Source organism: Pipra filicauda, unplaced genomic scaffold, assembly GCF_003945595.2.
Source record: "Pipra filicauda isolate LSUMZ 115617 unplaced genomic scaffold, ASM394559v2 scaffold304_size882533_pilon, whole genome shotgun sequence".
NCBI lineage: Eukaryota > Metazoa > Chordata > Aves > Passeriformes > Pipridae > Pipra > Pipra filicauda.
Window position 1 is genome coordinate 47,694 of NW_024104426.1, and position 16,258 is coordinate 63,951.

Here is a 16,258-nt window from a genome sequence, read left to right on the forward strand (position 1 = left end):
GAAGGGATGGGAAAAAAAATTAGAGGAAAAAAAATTGTACCTGGAAAATAATAATGTGGGTCACTGCTCGGTCAGAGGGAAAAAGAGAGATGTGAAGAGATCCCTGCCTGGGAGCATTCAACTGCTTTCTCTGCCTGGCTCTGGTGTTGCCCTGTGACAGCAACAGGATTCTGGCTTGCACAAGGACCACTGTGTCCTATGATACCCTTGATACCCTTCCCTAATTTCAGTCAGTTCTTGTTCCTGCTGCCTCAGAAAGGTTTACTGACAGTGAGACATATGAGGTGAGAAGTCAGCCTTGAGGCTAACACTGGAAAATAATTTGTGGAGGGAAAGAAAGTACATATTTGGCCAGGTTTACATGCCAGGTCTTGAACCAGCAGAACTGTTTTGGCAAGAAGCATAATTCTGTTTGACTGAAATAGTTATGAATCCAACTTCAAGGCTGATTGCATCTTTATGACCTGAAATTACTTTATAGCTGTAATTTATTCTCCCTTTCCTACAGGAATAACTCTGGTAAGGACTCATCTTGCTGTAACTAACACCCAGAGGGTGATCAAAGAACAGTTATTCAGTCTGACAAAACAGGAGCTTGAGGGGCTCACAAAAACCTGTCAAGTGGCATGTTCAACACCGTCAAAGAGAGGCACTTTGTGTACTAAATCTATGGACTGCCTTGGGCAGGTCCTGTGGGCACTGATGGGAGTTCAACATGTGGGCAAGTTCATAGGATTTGATGTACAGAGATCCCACCACCTGTTTTGGGTAGCCTCGAGCCCCCAACTGCTGGAAGAGGGATTTGACCCCAGCACTGGGTCAGGGCAGAGCTGCCTCTTTCTTACACTCTTTGGAGGCATGACCAGAGATAGGGTATTGGACTAGGCTGACTTTTGGTGTGACCATATACACCCATGGGATATGTGTCTGTGACTGTGTCTATCCCAGTTGCTTTGCCAGCACTTCAGGGTTGGGTTTCCCTGCACTTTTGACACACAGAAGGCACATGATACACAGACTGAGCCTTTGAAGGTCAGAGTCTTCACCCAGAAGTGGCCTGCAAGCCAGACAGTACATCTGAAAAACCATGCCCAGGTCCAGCATCCTTTTTTTTTCACCTGGTTGAAGGTTTAGACACCACTCACACTTGGAAAGCTACAGCCCTTCAGAATGACTTCATGGTTCCTATGCAATACAAACATAGCAGAAAGGCTCTGATGCAGTGAGGACTCCTCCTTTCAAACCGGTCTCTGTTCTTCTAAAAAGCTTATAGAATAAAATTATTATAACATTTGAATTCAAGACATGGATTTATGTGCTCTTCATAAACACCGTCAGAAAGGGTTTTCAGAGCCACAGGGATAAAAGGTAAAATTGCCTTTATTCAACTTAGTATAAAACAGGAAGAGGTAGAATGAATCATTTCTAACACGTTAACCTTTTCATAACCCTGTCCATTAGATGCTTCTGATGTCTCTGAACTGAGCCCAGGTCTTGCCATTTAAACACATCTTTCAGACCACAACACTTTATCCAATATGATGGCTCAAATCAGGCATCTATTCAGTTATTTATTTCTCATATATATCCTTATTTCTTCTTCCAAAAGTGCTATGCAATGCCTCAGAAAAGCTTGTGCATGTCAGTTCCTGGAAGAGATATGATTTTTTGCAAGCAGCAAAATCCAAACAGAGCCAACAAGCTCCACCGTGCCCCTCCTCTGCATTTTTGTGAAAGCACCTTAAAAACACATTGCAAAGCAAGTGCACTTCTCAGGTTGTTAGCACAACCCAGCTGCAAATTGAGGAGCAAATTTCTTACCATTAATATTCAGGCTTTGTGCAACTTTGAGTCTTGAGTTCTAAAAGGTCATATCTCAGCAAAAGGTAGGAAAAATTTTATTTCCACGGGATTTTCTTTAGAATAACTAACTATCAACTCTCCAATGAAGAATTCAACTCTTATATGTTATGGCAATAGTTTTTCTATTAGAGAACTATTTTTTTTCATTTTTTGTGTGTTCAGAATCTGCTGTTAATGACTCCATTTTCTGTGCATCCCCTCCAGCACGTGGTGGTGGTAGTTCTTCTTCTGGAATAAACTGAACAGGCCAGCATCTTCTTTGTTGGCTTGCTCCATTGTCCTTACTCACCTTTCCAATTTGCTGGAGATCCTTGACAATTATTTTTTCAGTATCTTCTAGTACCGTTGTCAATAAATTAAACAGCAGAGCAATCCAGGCAAGGCCAAAAAGAATCCAAATGGCCACCAGCACTCGATAGTAGGAAAAGTAATTCCTGCCAGACTGTTTGCCTGAAGATAAAGGGAGAGAAAGAAGAAGAAAATTAACAAGTTAAAATTCCCTTGCCAAAGTAAAGTGGAACAGTTTAATGAATTCATCAATATATTTTACGCTGAGAACTTCAGGGTGACTTTTTCATTGTAATGGAGACTCTCACCTCTCCAGCATTTGATTAAGGCTGAGCAATGGTTTATTGTGTTTATTGTTGCAGTAAACTGATATATGCTAGCACAAATATGCTGGCCTGTCAAAAGACACACTGGGATTGAAGTGAATCATTCCATGGTTCTATGATTCTGTGACTGAGGTGAATTAGCATGAGAGCAGGATATTTTTTTCCCCTTATAGCATATCACTCCTGGTTCAACTGCTGCATTTACAGGTAAATGCAATTATGTGGGAAGTAGTGTTAAATTGTACTTATTATCTTGGAAATATTCCCAAACTCCCAAAGCATAAAAAGCAGAGCACAGTGGGTTGCTATAATCACACAACCATTACTACCTGGGTTATTGTAATTCTCTGTATTTCTAGCAGAGTGTGATTACAACCTAGTAAATATTTCCTTTAAATTATAGGTACCTGTATTCATACAAAGAGAGTATTTGCAATTCCTACCTTACTTTTCAATGGTTTCAGGAGCTTCCTCCATTAAAAAAACTAGGTGACTGATGAGAATTCATTGACACATGCCAAGAACACAACCTTCTGCACTGGAAACCAGTGAACCAAAGCTCATTTCATGCAGTCCAACCCTCTTAGCATCAGCCAGTATCTCACACTCGCTGTTCTGTGTGGGTCGTTTAGTCTGATCTTTCATACAATCTACCCCCAACACACAACAAAGCATTTGCTCCTATTGAACTTGGTCCCACACAACATTATCACCATGATACAGATGATGTGGCACTGGCATCTGCAGGAAAACTTGGTGATATTGCTTATTGAGTGCTCCAAGTCACTGCCAGGGGGGACTCCACATAGTTGATAACACAGCCATGTCTATGGACAGGGAGATCACCACAAACCTGGTGGATCACTTCCCTTTGAGAACCTGCATGGAAGGAGTCAGGATGCTGGCAACTCCTGTCAAATCCTGCAGTGCTCTGAACTGCACAGGTCAATGTGCAAGATTTTTGTTCTTCGTCATGCAGGAGCTCTGGAAATGGGGTAGGACTGGGCAGGTCTGTCCTCATGGATAGATATCCAACAGCTGTTTCTTTTCCTTCTGCTGGAGTTGAGTTGGCAGAGACATTCTCAGCCTTGGTACAAAGCGTCTCCTTGTGCTCTTATCCGAAGTTCAAGATGTGGGGTTAGCAAAGCAACTGGCAACATCTTTATAATGTTAACTCAAAACTGGACTTGAGCAGGGCACATATTTGGTTAACAGCCCACAGGGAGTTTCACCCTAGAGGTATCACCTATATGCACATATATTCCAAACAGTTAAATCCAGGCTCTGCCACCTTCCTAGTGTGTCTCCCTACCCAAAACAGGCTTAGCTACAAAACAGTTTTGAATTACTAAAATGCAAATAAACTCAAACCTGTTCTGTTCCACTTGGCCAGCACAAAACCACTTGTCATCTGTAAGCAATGCCTGACACTCAGAGCAGTCACTGATTCTGCTTGCCTCACTGTAAAGATGTGAAGCATTAAACCTATCACTATTTTATTACTGTTGTTAAGGCAAATTAAGATAAATACTGGCAGGGAAAAATATTTCAGCTCCAGTTAAGTCATCCTAATGAAGGTGAAATCATAAAGCCGGGAGGCCAATCTAATTGTTATTTTTAAATAACAATTTAAAAAATTAAAATACAATTAATTGCATTTGTAAAGTAATATGGCTGCAGAGGAGGAAAGTGCTGTAGAGGTTGTGGTGGATTTCTGTCCCTCAGAAAGGAACATGAGGCTTCCAGATTCTTTGTAGGGACAGCACAGCATTAGCTACACAGCTTCCTTTGCATATCCCCACTGAGAAGAAGTTCAGGCTGGCAAGATGCTGGCAGGACAGGTGATTCTAGAGAAATCTTTGATTCTCCATGGAGTCCAGGTGTTTGCTTGCTTCTTCTGTGGACACTGATTTGGCTCCTGCTGAACATTTTGGACTTCCTCTGGAAATTCCTCGGAGAGTGTATTTTGGTCAGCAGATCCACAGAAGCGTTTTGAGAAGCATTCTGGAATGCTTGAATGTATCTTAAACAGTTTTTCTTCAGGGAAAGTCCTAAGCTCTGGTTTGTGAAGACAGAGAACCTTCAGAGATGCTCAGGAGATCAAAGGAGGCCACTTTTGCAGTGATACATATCTTTAGGCCAACTTCTCAAAGAGTGAGTAGATTTCTTCGCTTTCCCATGACTGGGATTTCCACCTCTCTGTCTGTTGTGTAAAATCATGTATTCTGAAACATGATCACTTACTTCTTTACTCTACACTTTGAAACATAAGTCTTAGATAGCTAAAGCAGTGATATGTGCTTTGTTTTGTATTACTGTCTCTAACTGTTCCCTTTTGGTGTGTACAAATTGCCAAGCTCATTGAATTCTCCCCTTACACTTCTCTTTTCCTCACCAAAATACTTGTCTTCTTTGCATCCCAAAGCACCTCATTTCATTATATTTGTCAGCACATAAAATCCCTGAGAAAAGAGTATTTCCCCCAGAACTGTATAAGGCAAAGACTAGTCAAAGACTCCTGTTGACAGATTTGTCTCTACAGCACACTGGTGGCCTGTGCAGTCAACCCATGGGAATTACAGTCATAAACCTGCTGTTTTGATGTGTCTCCTCTCTGCAGTCAACCTTACCTACTACATAATCTCCAAAGCCAATGGTGCTGAGGGTGATAAATGCAAAGTAAATTCCTTCGCTGTAGGACCAGCCCTCTGTTATCTGGAAGAAGACTGATGGCAAGCACAGAAAAACTAGGATCCCCGTTGCCAGGAAGAACAAAAGGGTCAGAAATTTGATCTTCTTCTGAAAAATAAACCAGTTCAATTATAATCATGATTTGACACGCTAGTAGGCCATATATAGTGGTGGCTGTTCAAAGTGGGTGGCTATCTAGGACCACAGGGACGGAAGGATTTCTACTGAGTGCTTTTCCTCTGGAAGCACCCCAGCCTGGCTTGGGAGCAGGGGGAAGCCATGTATTATGGGTGTTGCATGTCCACAGTAGCCCTGGAAGATGCAGTCTTTTATGTGATTGTATCAATGACCACGAGTATAGGAGGAATTCCTATCCAATGACTTTTTCTGGAGTCAGACTATTTCCACTTATCACTAGACTACATCATTTTAAATTTTTAGGTATTCAGGGTTACCACCTAAAGACATTTAAATCTGCCTGGGAAAACGGACTTTTTTACAAAAAATATTTGCACCATTTCTGACAGTATTATCTTCAAGAGTCTTGATTATTGACTTTATTTCTCATTGCATCAGTGCCACAACTTTTCTCCTACCCAGTGAATATCTTACTACAAGAAAACCTTTAACTAATGAGGTCCTGATAAAGAAGTGCCTGGACAGTGACTTTTGAACCATTCTACTTCCCAGCAGTCATGAAGAAGCCTTGACTGGAGAAAAAGACTTGTTATATGTTAAGATTTATCAGCCAGACATGCATATATTTCATGTATAGATTTTTATTAGTCCAGATTGCCTGAAAATCAATGGCAACTGTTGGATAATTTTCCATGTCCTCATGCATTGTGCACTTGCTTGTGTCTCTATCTGAGCAAGCCCTAATTTCTATTTAAGTTTGTCAGATATGGCAAGAAATTCAGCAATCTGAACAGGGTTATCTGTAGCATTCATACCTTATCCTGAAAGAGAACAGTAGGAGACACAGAAAACCTATTCTTACTTCCTCAGCAGTGGTGAGAGAAAGGGAGGAGCTGCAAATAACTTGGGACATACACCACACAAGACACATCCTGTCTCTAGCCCTTTACAGGTGTCTCCTCACCTTTCAGCAGCTGGGCTCAAATGAACAACTTCGGTGTGATGCTTCCTTATTGCCAAAGTCAAGGGTGGAGAGGGAGTAAAGGACTGTGTAATGAGTTAGGAGCAGTGACACGCTATTCATTGAGTCAATATTCATTAAAACCTCTGCAGCTCACCTACTTTTAACAGCTTTTCACAGCTCACCTGCTTTTTGCTGCCTCACGATGAGATGTTTAATCATCTTTACTGTTTATAAAGGGAGGCATGTGCTTCCCTAGAGTGTTAGGTCCCGAGGTAAGTGTCTGGAGAAGTGGGATGGGATGCCCACTCTCTCCACTGATTTCTGAAGGGGGCTGGATGTCTGCATTTAGATGGGAAGATAAAATGCATCCCTTTCTCTGAATATCTCTACAGTTGCCATGTCTGCTTAGCTCCGTGAGTGAAGAATTTGTCTCTCCCTCTCCCAGCACGTCTAACATAGCATGAGAACAGATAAATTAGAGAATAAGGCAGCATAAAACTTGAAAAAAACTAGAATTGAGCATATAACTGTGCCTGAGTAAGTAGAAACAATTACCTTTCTCATTCCTTTCTCGTACAGGAATTTCCCCAGCTTTTTACACAGCAGTGAGAGCATCTTACCAACACGGTGCAGAAAAACAATGTTGAGAGGGATTCCAAACAGAGCAAAAAACACGCAGAAGATCTGTCCCCCAACAGTTCTAGGATGTAACGTGCCATAGCCTATGAAAAAAAGATTGGTTAGAGAAGATATTCCAGAGTACTGGAGCAGTCCACAGTCACGTTCAACCCTACCCCCAATCCAGCCTGCCTGTGACCCCAAAAGATCTGGTTAGCACTTCTCAGGACATGTGAATTCTTTTCTTCTCTGAAAAAGGCAGTAAGCAGATGAAGTGATTCACCCTGCATGTTTGGGGTGATGCAGAGAGCACTGTGTGTTCCCGACACAGACTTAGTGGGAACAAAAGTTCAGTCTAGAAGCAGTTATGGGTAATGTGCTCTGTCCTGCAACAAATACATGGAAAGACAGAAAACAGAAGTCTGAGGATCTGGAAGACATCAAGGCTGGAGTCCCAGGCTGTTAGAATCACATGCAGCCATTTCTAGCTTCTTGTTGATCTGCCTGTGTGTTAGTGACCTCTCTGGCTAAATCCCAGTAAGCTGGTGTGTCCAGATACTGGCTTCAGTCCCAAGGAGCTCAGTGTGCATTGGAATAGATGGTGCTAATTAGTCCAGATCCCACTGGTGGCTGATGTATTCAAGCCACAGAGATATTTGTCTTAAAGTCCTACTAAAAGAGGATTTATCTCAGTAGTGGAACAACTCCAAACATGTCTTTTAATGATCTGGAGACTCTTAGACACCATGAGGTACATCCTGAGTGCAAGAGTACTGCCCTTTGTGTTTGTCCTTACTCTACCAATGACCCTGGGAAAAGGCATTTCCCAAGCACAGTTCATCTCAAGGCATGCATTACTTGGAAAATGCAATGTTTTCTTTTGGGGGAAAAGACAAATAGAACAGCTGAGTGATTTTTTTTGTCTACAAGATCCCAAATGCATGAGTTGTGTTGTGCTCCTGTTGCAGAAATATTCCATTTTCACGGAAAAAAAAGCTGGTAAAGAGAAGTACCTGACACGCCTTCACAACAGACCTTTGTGGTGAAGGTGCGGAGAAACGGGTACTGGTTTGGCTGGGATAGAGTTAATTTTCTTCCCATCGGCTGGTATGGGGCTGTGCCTTGGATTTGTGCCAGAAACAGTGTTGCTAATTAAGCGATGTTTTGGTTATTGCTGAGCAGGGCTTGCACAGAGTCAAGGCCTTTTCTGCTCTTCACCCCACCCCACCAACGAGGAGGCTGGAAGTAAACAAGGAGCTGGGAGGGGACACAGCCGGGACAGGTGACCCCACCTCACCAGGTGAGGTGGGGTCCAGACCATCTGGTTTAATGCTCAGCATATAAAGCTGGGGGAAGAAGAAGGAAGTGGGACACGTTCAGAGTGATGGCTTTTCCTGTGCCACTCATGGGCAGGCTGGAACTCCAGTGAACCTGAGTTCACAGACAAAGGGAGTGTGGATGGGTCCAGGTGGGAGCAGGGCACCCTGACACATCTGTGCCTCTGGATAAGCCTGTGACAGAGCAGGTCCATCTTAAAAGGCCTGTGGTTATGTCTGTGCCACAGCAGGTACACCTCTAAAGGGATTGTGGCCCAAGAATGAGTCCACACTGCAGCAGGTACACTGGATCATCCGTAGCTGTGGATAAGTCCACGCTGGAGCAGCTCAAAGCATGTGTCCATGGATAAACCCATGGCAGAACAGGCACACCCCTGGAGGGACTGTAGCCAGGTGTAAGGTTATGTTGGAGCAGGTTCACATCTGAAGGGACCGTGGCTGTGGGTAAGGCCACACTGAAGCTGGTACAGCTCTGAAAGCATTGAGGCCCATGGATAAGGCCACGCTGGAGCAGGTACAGCTCTGGAGAGACTGTGGCTCATGGATAAGGCTCCGCTTGGAGCAGGTACAACCCTAAGGGACCGCAGTGGATAAATCCAATCTGGAGCAGAGGCAAAAGGAAGAGTTCATTGCAATGTTAAACCATATGACCTGGCTCAAAGGGACCAGGGTGGAGATTGTAAAGGAAATATATGGTTGTAACCTGGGACCTGAGTTGCATGTTATGGGAATTACTACAGCAGGAGCCACCGGAACCAGTGGAGAAGGCTTGCAAGAAGCAGTGCAAGTGCAGCAGTGACCCAACCTGAGCTGCCTTTGGTGATCAGTAACTCCACCTCACACAGGTCCCCTCCTGTCCTGAGTGACCACCACAACAGATTGAGCCCAAAGTCATGGCCTAAATGAACATTTTGTGGACATCTCTGGACCTTTATGGACATTTTACAGACATTTCACAGGGGTAATCCATAGACAAAGGGGATGATATCTGTGTATTATATCAAAGGATGGGAAGAATGGTGGTGAGTATTGAAAATGTGTTGGATAGTGTGAGACTTGGGCATGATGTAAATGGTACACGAAATGAGGGGTGGGTGTGCTTATTTTGGCTGGGGTGCTTAATTTTCTTCTTTGGATTTGTGCTGAAAACAGTGTTTCTAATTGAGAGATGTTTTAGTTCTTGCTTTGTGGCACTTGCACAGAGCCAAGGACCTTCCTGCCTTTCCTCTACAGCAGGAGATCTCCACATGGGTTCATGCAACACCTAAACACCTGCCCTGATGCTGGGACAACATTTGGGCCTTTGTAATATGTAACACTCATGGATCAGTGGAGCAGCTGTGCTTAGGGTGTAGTGGGAGGGAGGCCTCAGCTTCACTCTGCAAAAACATAGATTTGACTTCCACTTCATGAGAGTGTGAAGCAGGTGCCAACAGTATGGATTTTGTGCTTAAGCTTGGCAGGCCTGCACTTTTTTGGAATGCATATTTGAGAGAAAGGGAGAAGCAGGTAGGAGCAGGCGGGCCCTGAAAAGGTCAGAACAGCTTGAAGCAGCAGCATAAAGGTCTCAGTATTTGCCTTTCACTCTTACCATTTTTTTCCTTCTGGCATATTACTAATTCAATATGTGAATTAACAGCTCGAGACAGGTTATTGAGACAGTACCCATGTCCCAGCAGGGTTCACTTACTTCCTACCATTTTTTTATCCTTTACAGCACTCTCAGATTTAAAGCCTATTTGACCCTGGAGTAAAGACCAGGAAAGTGATCTCCCACACACAACTGTCAGCAGAGCAAACATTTTAACAGATGGCTTGAAAAGAAGAAACAAGTGGGAAATAATATGAAAGGCTACTGCTATTGGACAAGCCAAAATAATGCACGAAGAGCTGTCCTGTGGTAAGGACTAAGTCCATGGCTGCTTACTGTCAGTGTCAATGAAGGGCTGGAGTTTTTATCCTGGAAAGTATTATCCATTCATGTCCTAATAACCAGAGGTAATAAGCATCATTCACGCGTGAAGCACACACAAATGAAAAGCATCAGACCTACCTATTGTGGAGACAACTGTGCCTGCAAAGAAGAAGGAGTTACTGAAATCCCAGTTGCTCTCTTCAAACCGTGATTCATTTCCAACAGGGTATACTCCATTTTGAATGGCTTCAGTCAGGTTCTGGGAGAGAAGGCAAAGTTTGGTATCATCATGACTGCTTTTCTGCAGTGCATGCTGCAACAATACTGCAGGTATATCCAACTACTGCTCCTTTCCTGTGAGTACCACTCACCTGACTGTGGTGATCCTCTACACTACTCACACCTTCACCTCCAAGGTTGGGTAGCAGTTAGTTGGTGGTTTTCAGTGTTCATCTTCTGCCCCGTTTATGCTGATTGCCTTAGTGGGTGTTATGAGAACTTTTAGTGCTTTTTCTTTCAGTGGGATCAAGGACCTTGATTCTTTTAGTCTGAATACTTTGGAAAAAAAATGATCCTATAGATGGCTAGGATGTGGCAGAGCTAGACTAAGGGATGGGATGGCTGGTTGCTAGATTTGGATTCACCCTTGAGGTGGCACTGGTGGATCCAGGATCTGATCACCCACCTGTGCACAGGCACACTGAGCAGTGACTCTGATCTGTGCCATGGGTGCATCGGGGAGTTGTGGCAGGGCACACATGACATACACCCAGAATTTAATTTTAGGACTGTATTCTGGTTAGTGTCACAGAATTACCTTCAAAGAAAGTCCACTGATTTGCAAAGCTGGACATATACACTCTTCTCCAAACTGCATGCATGAACACACATGCACATATTTACAAAGTGGCCTTTGAGATGAGGTTAGAGGAACATCTGTCAGAGATGGTTTGGAGTGAGTTGAGACTGCCCTGCCATAAGGGGCTTGACTATCCAAGCCTCTCAAGCCCTGTCATCTATCACTTTAAGCATTTTCAGACTCTTCTCTCCCTTTGTTTTAATTCTAAGTGCTGTTAATTTATTTAAGTTAAAAAAAATAATAATTAAAATAATTAAAATTGCCTTTAGCAAACAGAGAAGATCGGACTGGACATCTGGAAGGCAGGCTGGTTTGTACAGAAACAACTGAGATAAAATCCAAGACAGAGCCCTGCCAGAGGCAAGACACAAGCTGGAATAAATTGCACCAGCAAAGTCTTCCTCCCTGCTTCCTCCCTCACTATCCGTTTTGCTGGTGTTACAGAAAATCAGGGCTAACAAAAATCATTCCGTAGCCCTTGCACAAAGATTTCTTTGTCTTGAAAAGCTCATCTTTTTTTTTACTCCCCTACCCATAAAAACCAATCAAGGTGAAGACAGTGCATGTGTAGGTGAAAAGGGGGCTGAATTGCTTGTTGTGTTATTAGAAATACCAGTTCTTCCCCACCTTTCATTATTTTGCAAACAAGCCCATTAAGAGCTCCATTCCTTTCCCATGTGGAAATGCTTCCACGCAGGGCCTTCACTCCTCATTTTCTCTACCTTGGAGCAGATAGAGCTAGGAAATACTGATGATGGAGAGACAACTGTACTTCTCAGCTCCCTGTGCTGTGATCAGAAACACTTTCCCTCTGACCAGACTACTTGTTTCACTTCTATACCATCTTCAGAAAGTAAGCCCTGACCATGCCACTCTCCTGGTAGTAATTTGGGCTTCTTTCCCCCCTCCCCCCCCCCATTCAGACCTTGCCTTATTGTTCCTTGGTGCTACCAGTGACACTGTTGTAAGTGGAAGCCACAGCCATTCATTTCAGACAGCCTTATTTTTCCTGCCATTCCACCCATTGTGTATGAGCACAGCCACACTGAGAGCAGAATCAACAGGAGGCAAGAACCCCCCACACCAAAAAAAAGGACATTGCAGGATGGGGACTGTTAATAGCTACCACACACAAGGTTTTGTCCAGCTACACGAGCTGTATTTACCTTCAGAGTGACCCTCTCAGACGGGAGAGGGGTTTGCTAAAAGCATCCAAGTGACCGCATCAGGAGAGCAGTGAAAGTCAACCTGTGTAGCAAGGCTGAGCAGGAAACAACACCTAATGAGGAAAGAGCAGGGAGAAAGGACTTCCACAGGGCTCCACTTACCTTCATGAACTGCTCCATCTCCACCACCGTGAGCTGCCTGAAGCTCTGCAGAAAAGCCTCCTTCATCTGGGCAGCTGCCATTTTCTCCTGCTTCTCCGCGGTCCTCTCCAGTGCCTGGAACACCGCGGCACCCACCAGCAGGTACACAAAGTAGCCAGCCACCAGCAGACCTGTCTGCAGCTTGCCTCTGCACATGGCCTTCAGTGGGACACAGAGAGGGATGAGGGAGTGAAAGGCGGTGATGAGTAAATCCCTTGCACTCCTGGGAAGGCCTCCCCCCCGGGCAGGAAGAGCCCTCCCAGCTCTGGCTTCCGCTGGGATCCTGTGCTGGCAGGGACAGCGAGCTGCCAAATACATTCATTGGGAAGTTGGGTAAAAAAAAAAACCAAAACACAACGAACCCAAGAAAAAACTTTCCACTCTCTGGGCTGCATGCTGTTTAGGGATTTCCTCTTGTCTGTGAAACTCTCCCTTGCTGATTTCTCAGGAAAAGTGGGTCAGGATGCGAGGAGCTGGCTGGTGGCCATCTCCTGCTCAAGAGACTCTGGGGACAGGTGAGGATAGTCTGTAAATGGTCCACAGGGGAGTTTGCTTGAAAAAACATGATTTATGCTTCTTGTGTCTCCTGCTGAGTCCAGGAACTGGACTCCAGGGCAAGCCTCGATGATCCCAGAAGCCACTTCTTGCCCTGTGTTCAAGGGCAGCTTCAGGGAAATGCAGCTGGACTGTTCTTGTCCACTTGGACTTACTTGGACTTACTTGTCCACTTCTAAGTGTCAGAGCTTGTTCCCATCAGAACTTGGGTGCCATTGAGAAGAATTTGTAGGGTGGCAGAGGGAAGTCCTTGAATGAAGATATTGACTTGGGAACAGATAGCAGACAGATCTGAGCTTGGCTGCACCATGGACATTGTTAACCCTCAGATTAACTTTCTTGACTTTAGATTTTCCAGAATTTTCATTTGCTTTGTGCACGATTTCTGTTATTTCAGCAGATGCTCTACTTTAATAATGAGAAAACACTGTAGCAAATGTTCCATATAATCTTCTCTTCAAGTCTTTGTGTTTTTATTGAGTTCAAAAATACCAGAAAAGGCAGAGGCTCTGGGATTAGTTTTGCAGAACTGGTGTAACCAAGAAGCAGCACATAGCTTCACTCTGTCAAGTGCAGGTTGTCCTTTCACACATAAATCTGTTTGACCTCAGAGGAAAACAGGAAGACTATGAATGAAGGTAAGTATCTTTCCAAACCCTTAAACTTTTAAAGACTTTCCTTAGAGTTACTGGAAAAGGGTTTGTAGAAACAGGATGTGTCGTTTTTCCTTTCACTTCTTTTGAAGTTACGACAAAGGTGTGCTTCTTGCTCAGATTTAAATTATTTCTATAAAAATAAAGGCACCTATGGTTCACCATTTTGTGTCTCTCAGACTCCCAGTCCTGTGAGATAAGAGAACTCCCTTCACATATACAAATGCACCATTTCTTCATCTGCACAACAGACATGAAGATAATACAAGTGGGTTATTTCCTCAGTTCATCTGAAGGGAAAATGGATGAAAAAGCCATGAAAGTTATGGAAGATTGTGAGAATTTGATATTGATTGCAGTTGTAGTGGTTCGGTCAGGTGAGTAAGTGCCAAGAAACCTCACCTTTTTCATGCTCTCTCCTCTGAACTGTATACTAAGCTGGATTTCCCTCTAGTCCCATCTCCAAGATAGCAGGTTTGCTATTTGTGCATGCGTCTTCAGGAGCCCTTGACTGCCAGGAAGATTGGTGACCTTTGTTTTTCTGTAGCTCTAGAACAGGCAATACACATCACCTTATTCCAGTCTGTGTCTTCGTATGAAGAATCTTCAATAACCTGCCTGCGAATCTGCAAAAACCACTACAGATTGTTCTGATGTGAGAGGTGTGTCCCATTACACAGCATCTTGTTCATACTTGGGTTGACACTTGCACAGGGAAAGAGGGAGGGAAAGAGGGAGGGAAAGCACAGTTCATTACTGTTGCTTTGGAGAAGACAAAGAAGAGGGAACTCATGTTCACTCAGTGGAATTCTTCACCTGAAGCCATTCCTCATAAAAGGAAGAATAACTTCTGTTAGTGGTGACTGCTCTTCTCCTTACTTTGCCTAGATTAAAAACTCTTGGTGGAGGCTGCAAGAGCTGTGCCACTTATAGTTATTGAATGTCACTGGGCTGAGACAGTGCACCATCATCCATCCCACCCCAGGGGTCTGGATACTGGGTTAGCCTGACACCATTCACCCCAGTTATGGAAACTGAGCACTTTCCAAGTGCTGGGAGCTGCTGTAGGTACAACATCCTCATCTGAGGGCTGATGTTGGCACCTTGCACCTGCTTCATAAGCAGAGTGATAACTTGTTTAGAGAGCTGGGAAGGTAAATGGGGAGAGTGTATCTGGTGAACCAGCCACCATTACCTTTCTGCACTGTGAGATCATGAATACATCCCACCTAGATGCAAGTTATCAAAGAAATCATAAAAGTCATAGAATAGTTTGGGTTGGAAGGGACCTTAAAGATCATCTAGTTCCAAACCCCCTACTCTGGGCAGGGGGGCCACCGACTACATCAGGTGGATCCATGCTCAGGGCCCCGTCCAACCAGGCCTTGAACACTGCCAGGGAAGTTAGTACAACCCTACTAGTTAATCAAAACAAATCACTGGTGGGAGCAGCTTTTATCTTATGTTCCCCAATACCTCGGGCCATGTGGGCCGACAGGCCTATTCAATGGCACTTGTTTCTCAAGGAGCTGAAGAAGTGGATGTAAGGCCTAATCACTGTGACTTTTAGTTGTGGGAAACCAACAAATCCAGCTACCAATTGGAACACTTTTCCACAACCCATAAATTGACAGGAGGACTTCTGCTGGCCCAGTTCCCTTGGGAGTGCCTCACTGCCACCTGTCCTGTAGCTTGTAGTTACAGCAACAACAGGACCTTTTGGGCTGCCTGATGCTGTGGTGGGTTGGGGTGTAGTTTCCTGGCAAGGACTGCCATGGCAGCAGGATGTGGCTGTCATGGTCCTGCAAACCCTTGTGCCCAGGTGCAGTGAGGGCTGGCAGCTCCCTCAGGCCCGGGAGCTGGGAGCTGAGTGTGCTGACACCACAGTCTGTCTGTCCCACTGTCCCCATCCACGGAGCAGGGCAGGCCTGGACACCCTCAGCAGGTTCAATCACCCCTGCAGGGTGATCATGGGTCATGTTCATGGTGATGAGACAGGATGAGTTCAGGCTGGGAAGTCATCTTGTAGCTCAGAGTCACGTGCAGGGATGGCCAGGCAGGGCTTAGGGAGTGAACCAGGTAGGGCTGTTGTTCTGCTGGTGGGCTTGGCTCACTGGGGCCATGGCCGGGCTGGGAAAGGCTGGGGGAAGGTGGAAATGGACAACCTGCAGTGATGCTGGAACAGGGACTGATAGCTCTGGTGTGGGCTGGAGGTGAATCCTGGGCCATGGAGGGTGGAAGGGAAGCTCTGGGGGCTGGGTCATGGCCTTGGCAATCATGGATGCCGTGTGGCTAGTAAGGCAGTTAATCAATACTTTTTGTTCCTGAGCTAGGAGAGATCCATGGCACAGTTAATGGACAAGGGAAGGATAATAAAATCCTCTAGCTCTGCATTTTTAGTCTTAGAAATCCAGACATTACTTTTTTCACAGTGCTGAGGGGTGTGTGTGACTGACAGAATCCCAGCCTCCACACAGACCCTGATGCAACCCTTTTTCACCTATATATACACTTTTAGCAAACAAAGAAATAATGTTCATTGGTTCTAAACTATACAATTCCCTTTCATTAATTAGTCTTCTATCCTCTATTGGTTATTAATTTCTCACTGTTCATGGTAATTAGGTTCATATTTTTAGTATCTTTTTCCCTCGGTAGGGATTTTCCAACATATATACTGAGTT

General features: G+C 44.5%; 1 protein-coding gene across 2 annotated transcripts; it reads right to left on the reverse strand.

The window, feature by feature from the left end:
* Positions 1-1,362: 1,362 nt before the first annotated feature.
* LOC113993556 (potassium channel subfamily K member 16-like) lies at positions 1,363-14,632 on the reverse strand. Of its 2 annotated transcripts, XM_039383339.1 has the most exons (6): positions 12,729-14,632; positions 12,328-12,525; positions 10,279-10,399; positions 6,826-6,992; positions 5,108-5,276; positions 1,363-2,313 (listed from the first exon to the last, which is right to left on the reverse strand). In XM_039383339.1, the coding sequence occupies exons 1-6, from the start codon at positions 12,759-12,761 to the stop codon at positions 1,997-1,999; spliced, it is 1,005 nt and encodes a 334-aa protein (XP_039239273.1). In that variant the 5' UTR covers positions 12,762-14,632; the 3' UTR covers positions 1,363-1,996. The 2 variants fall into 2 exon arrangements, with proteins under 2 accessions (XP_039239273.1, XP_027587609.2); XM_027731808.2 differs by lacking the exon at positions 12,729-14,632 and having other exon boundaries at positions 12,328-12,684.
* Between the last annotated feature and the right edge of the window lie 1,626 nt (positions 14,633-16,258).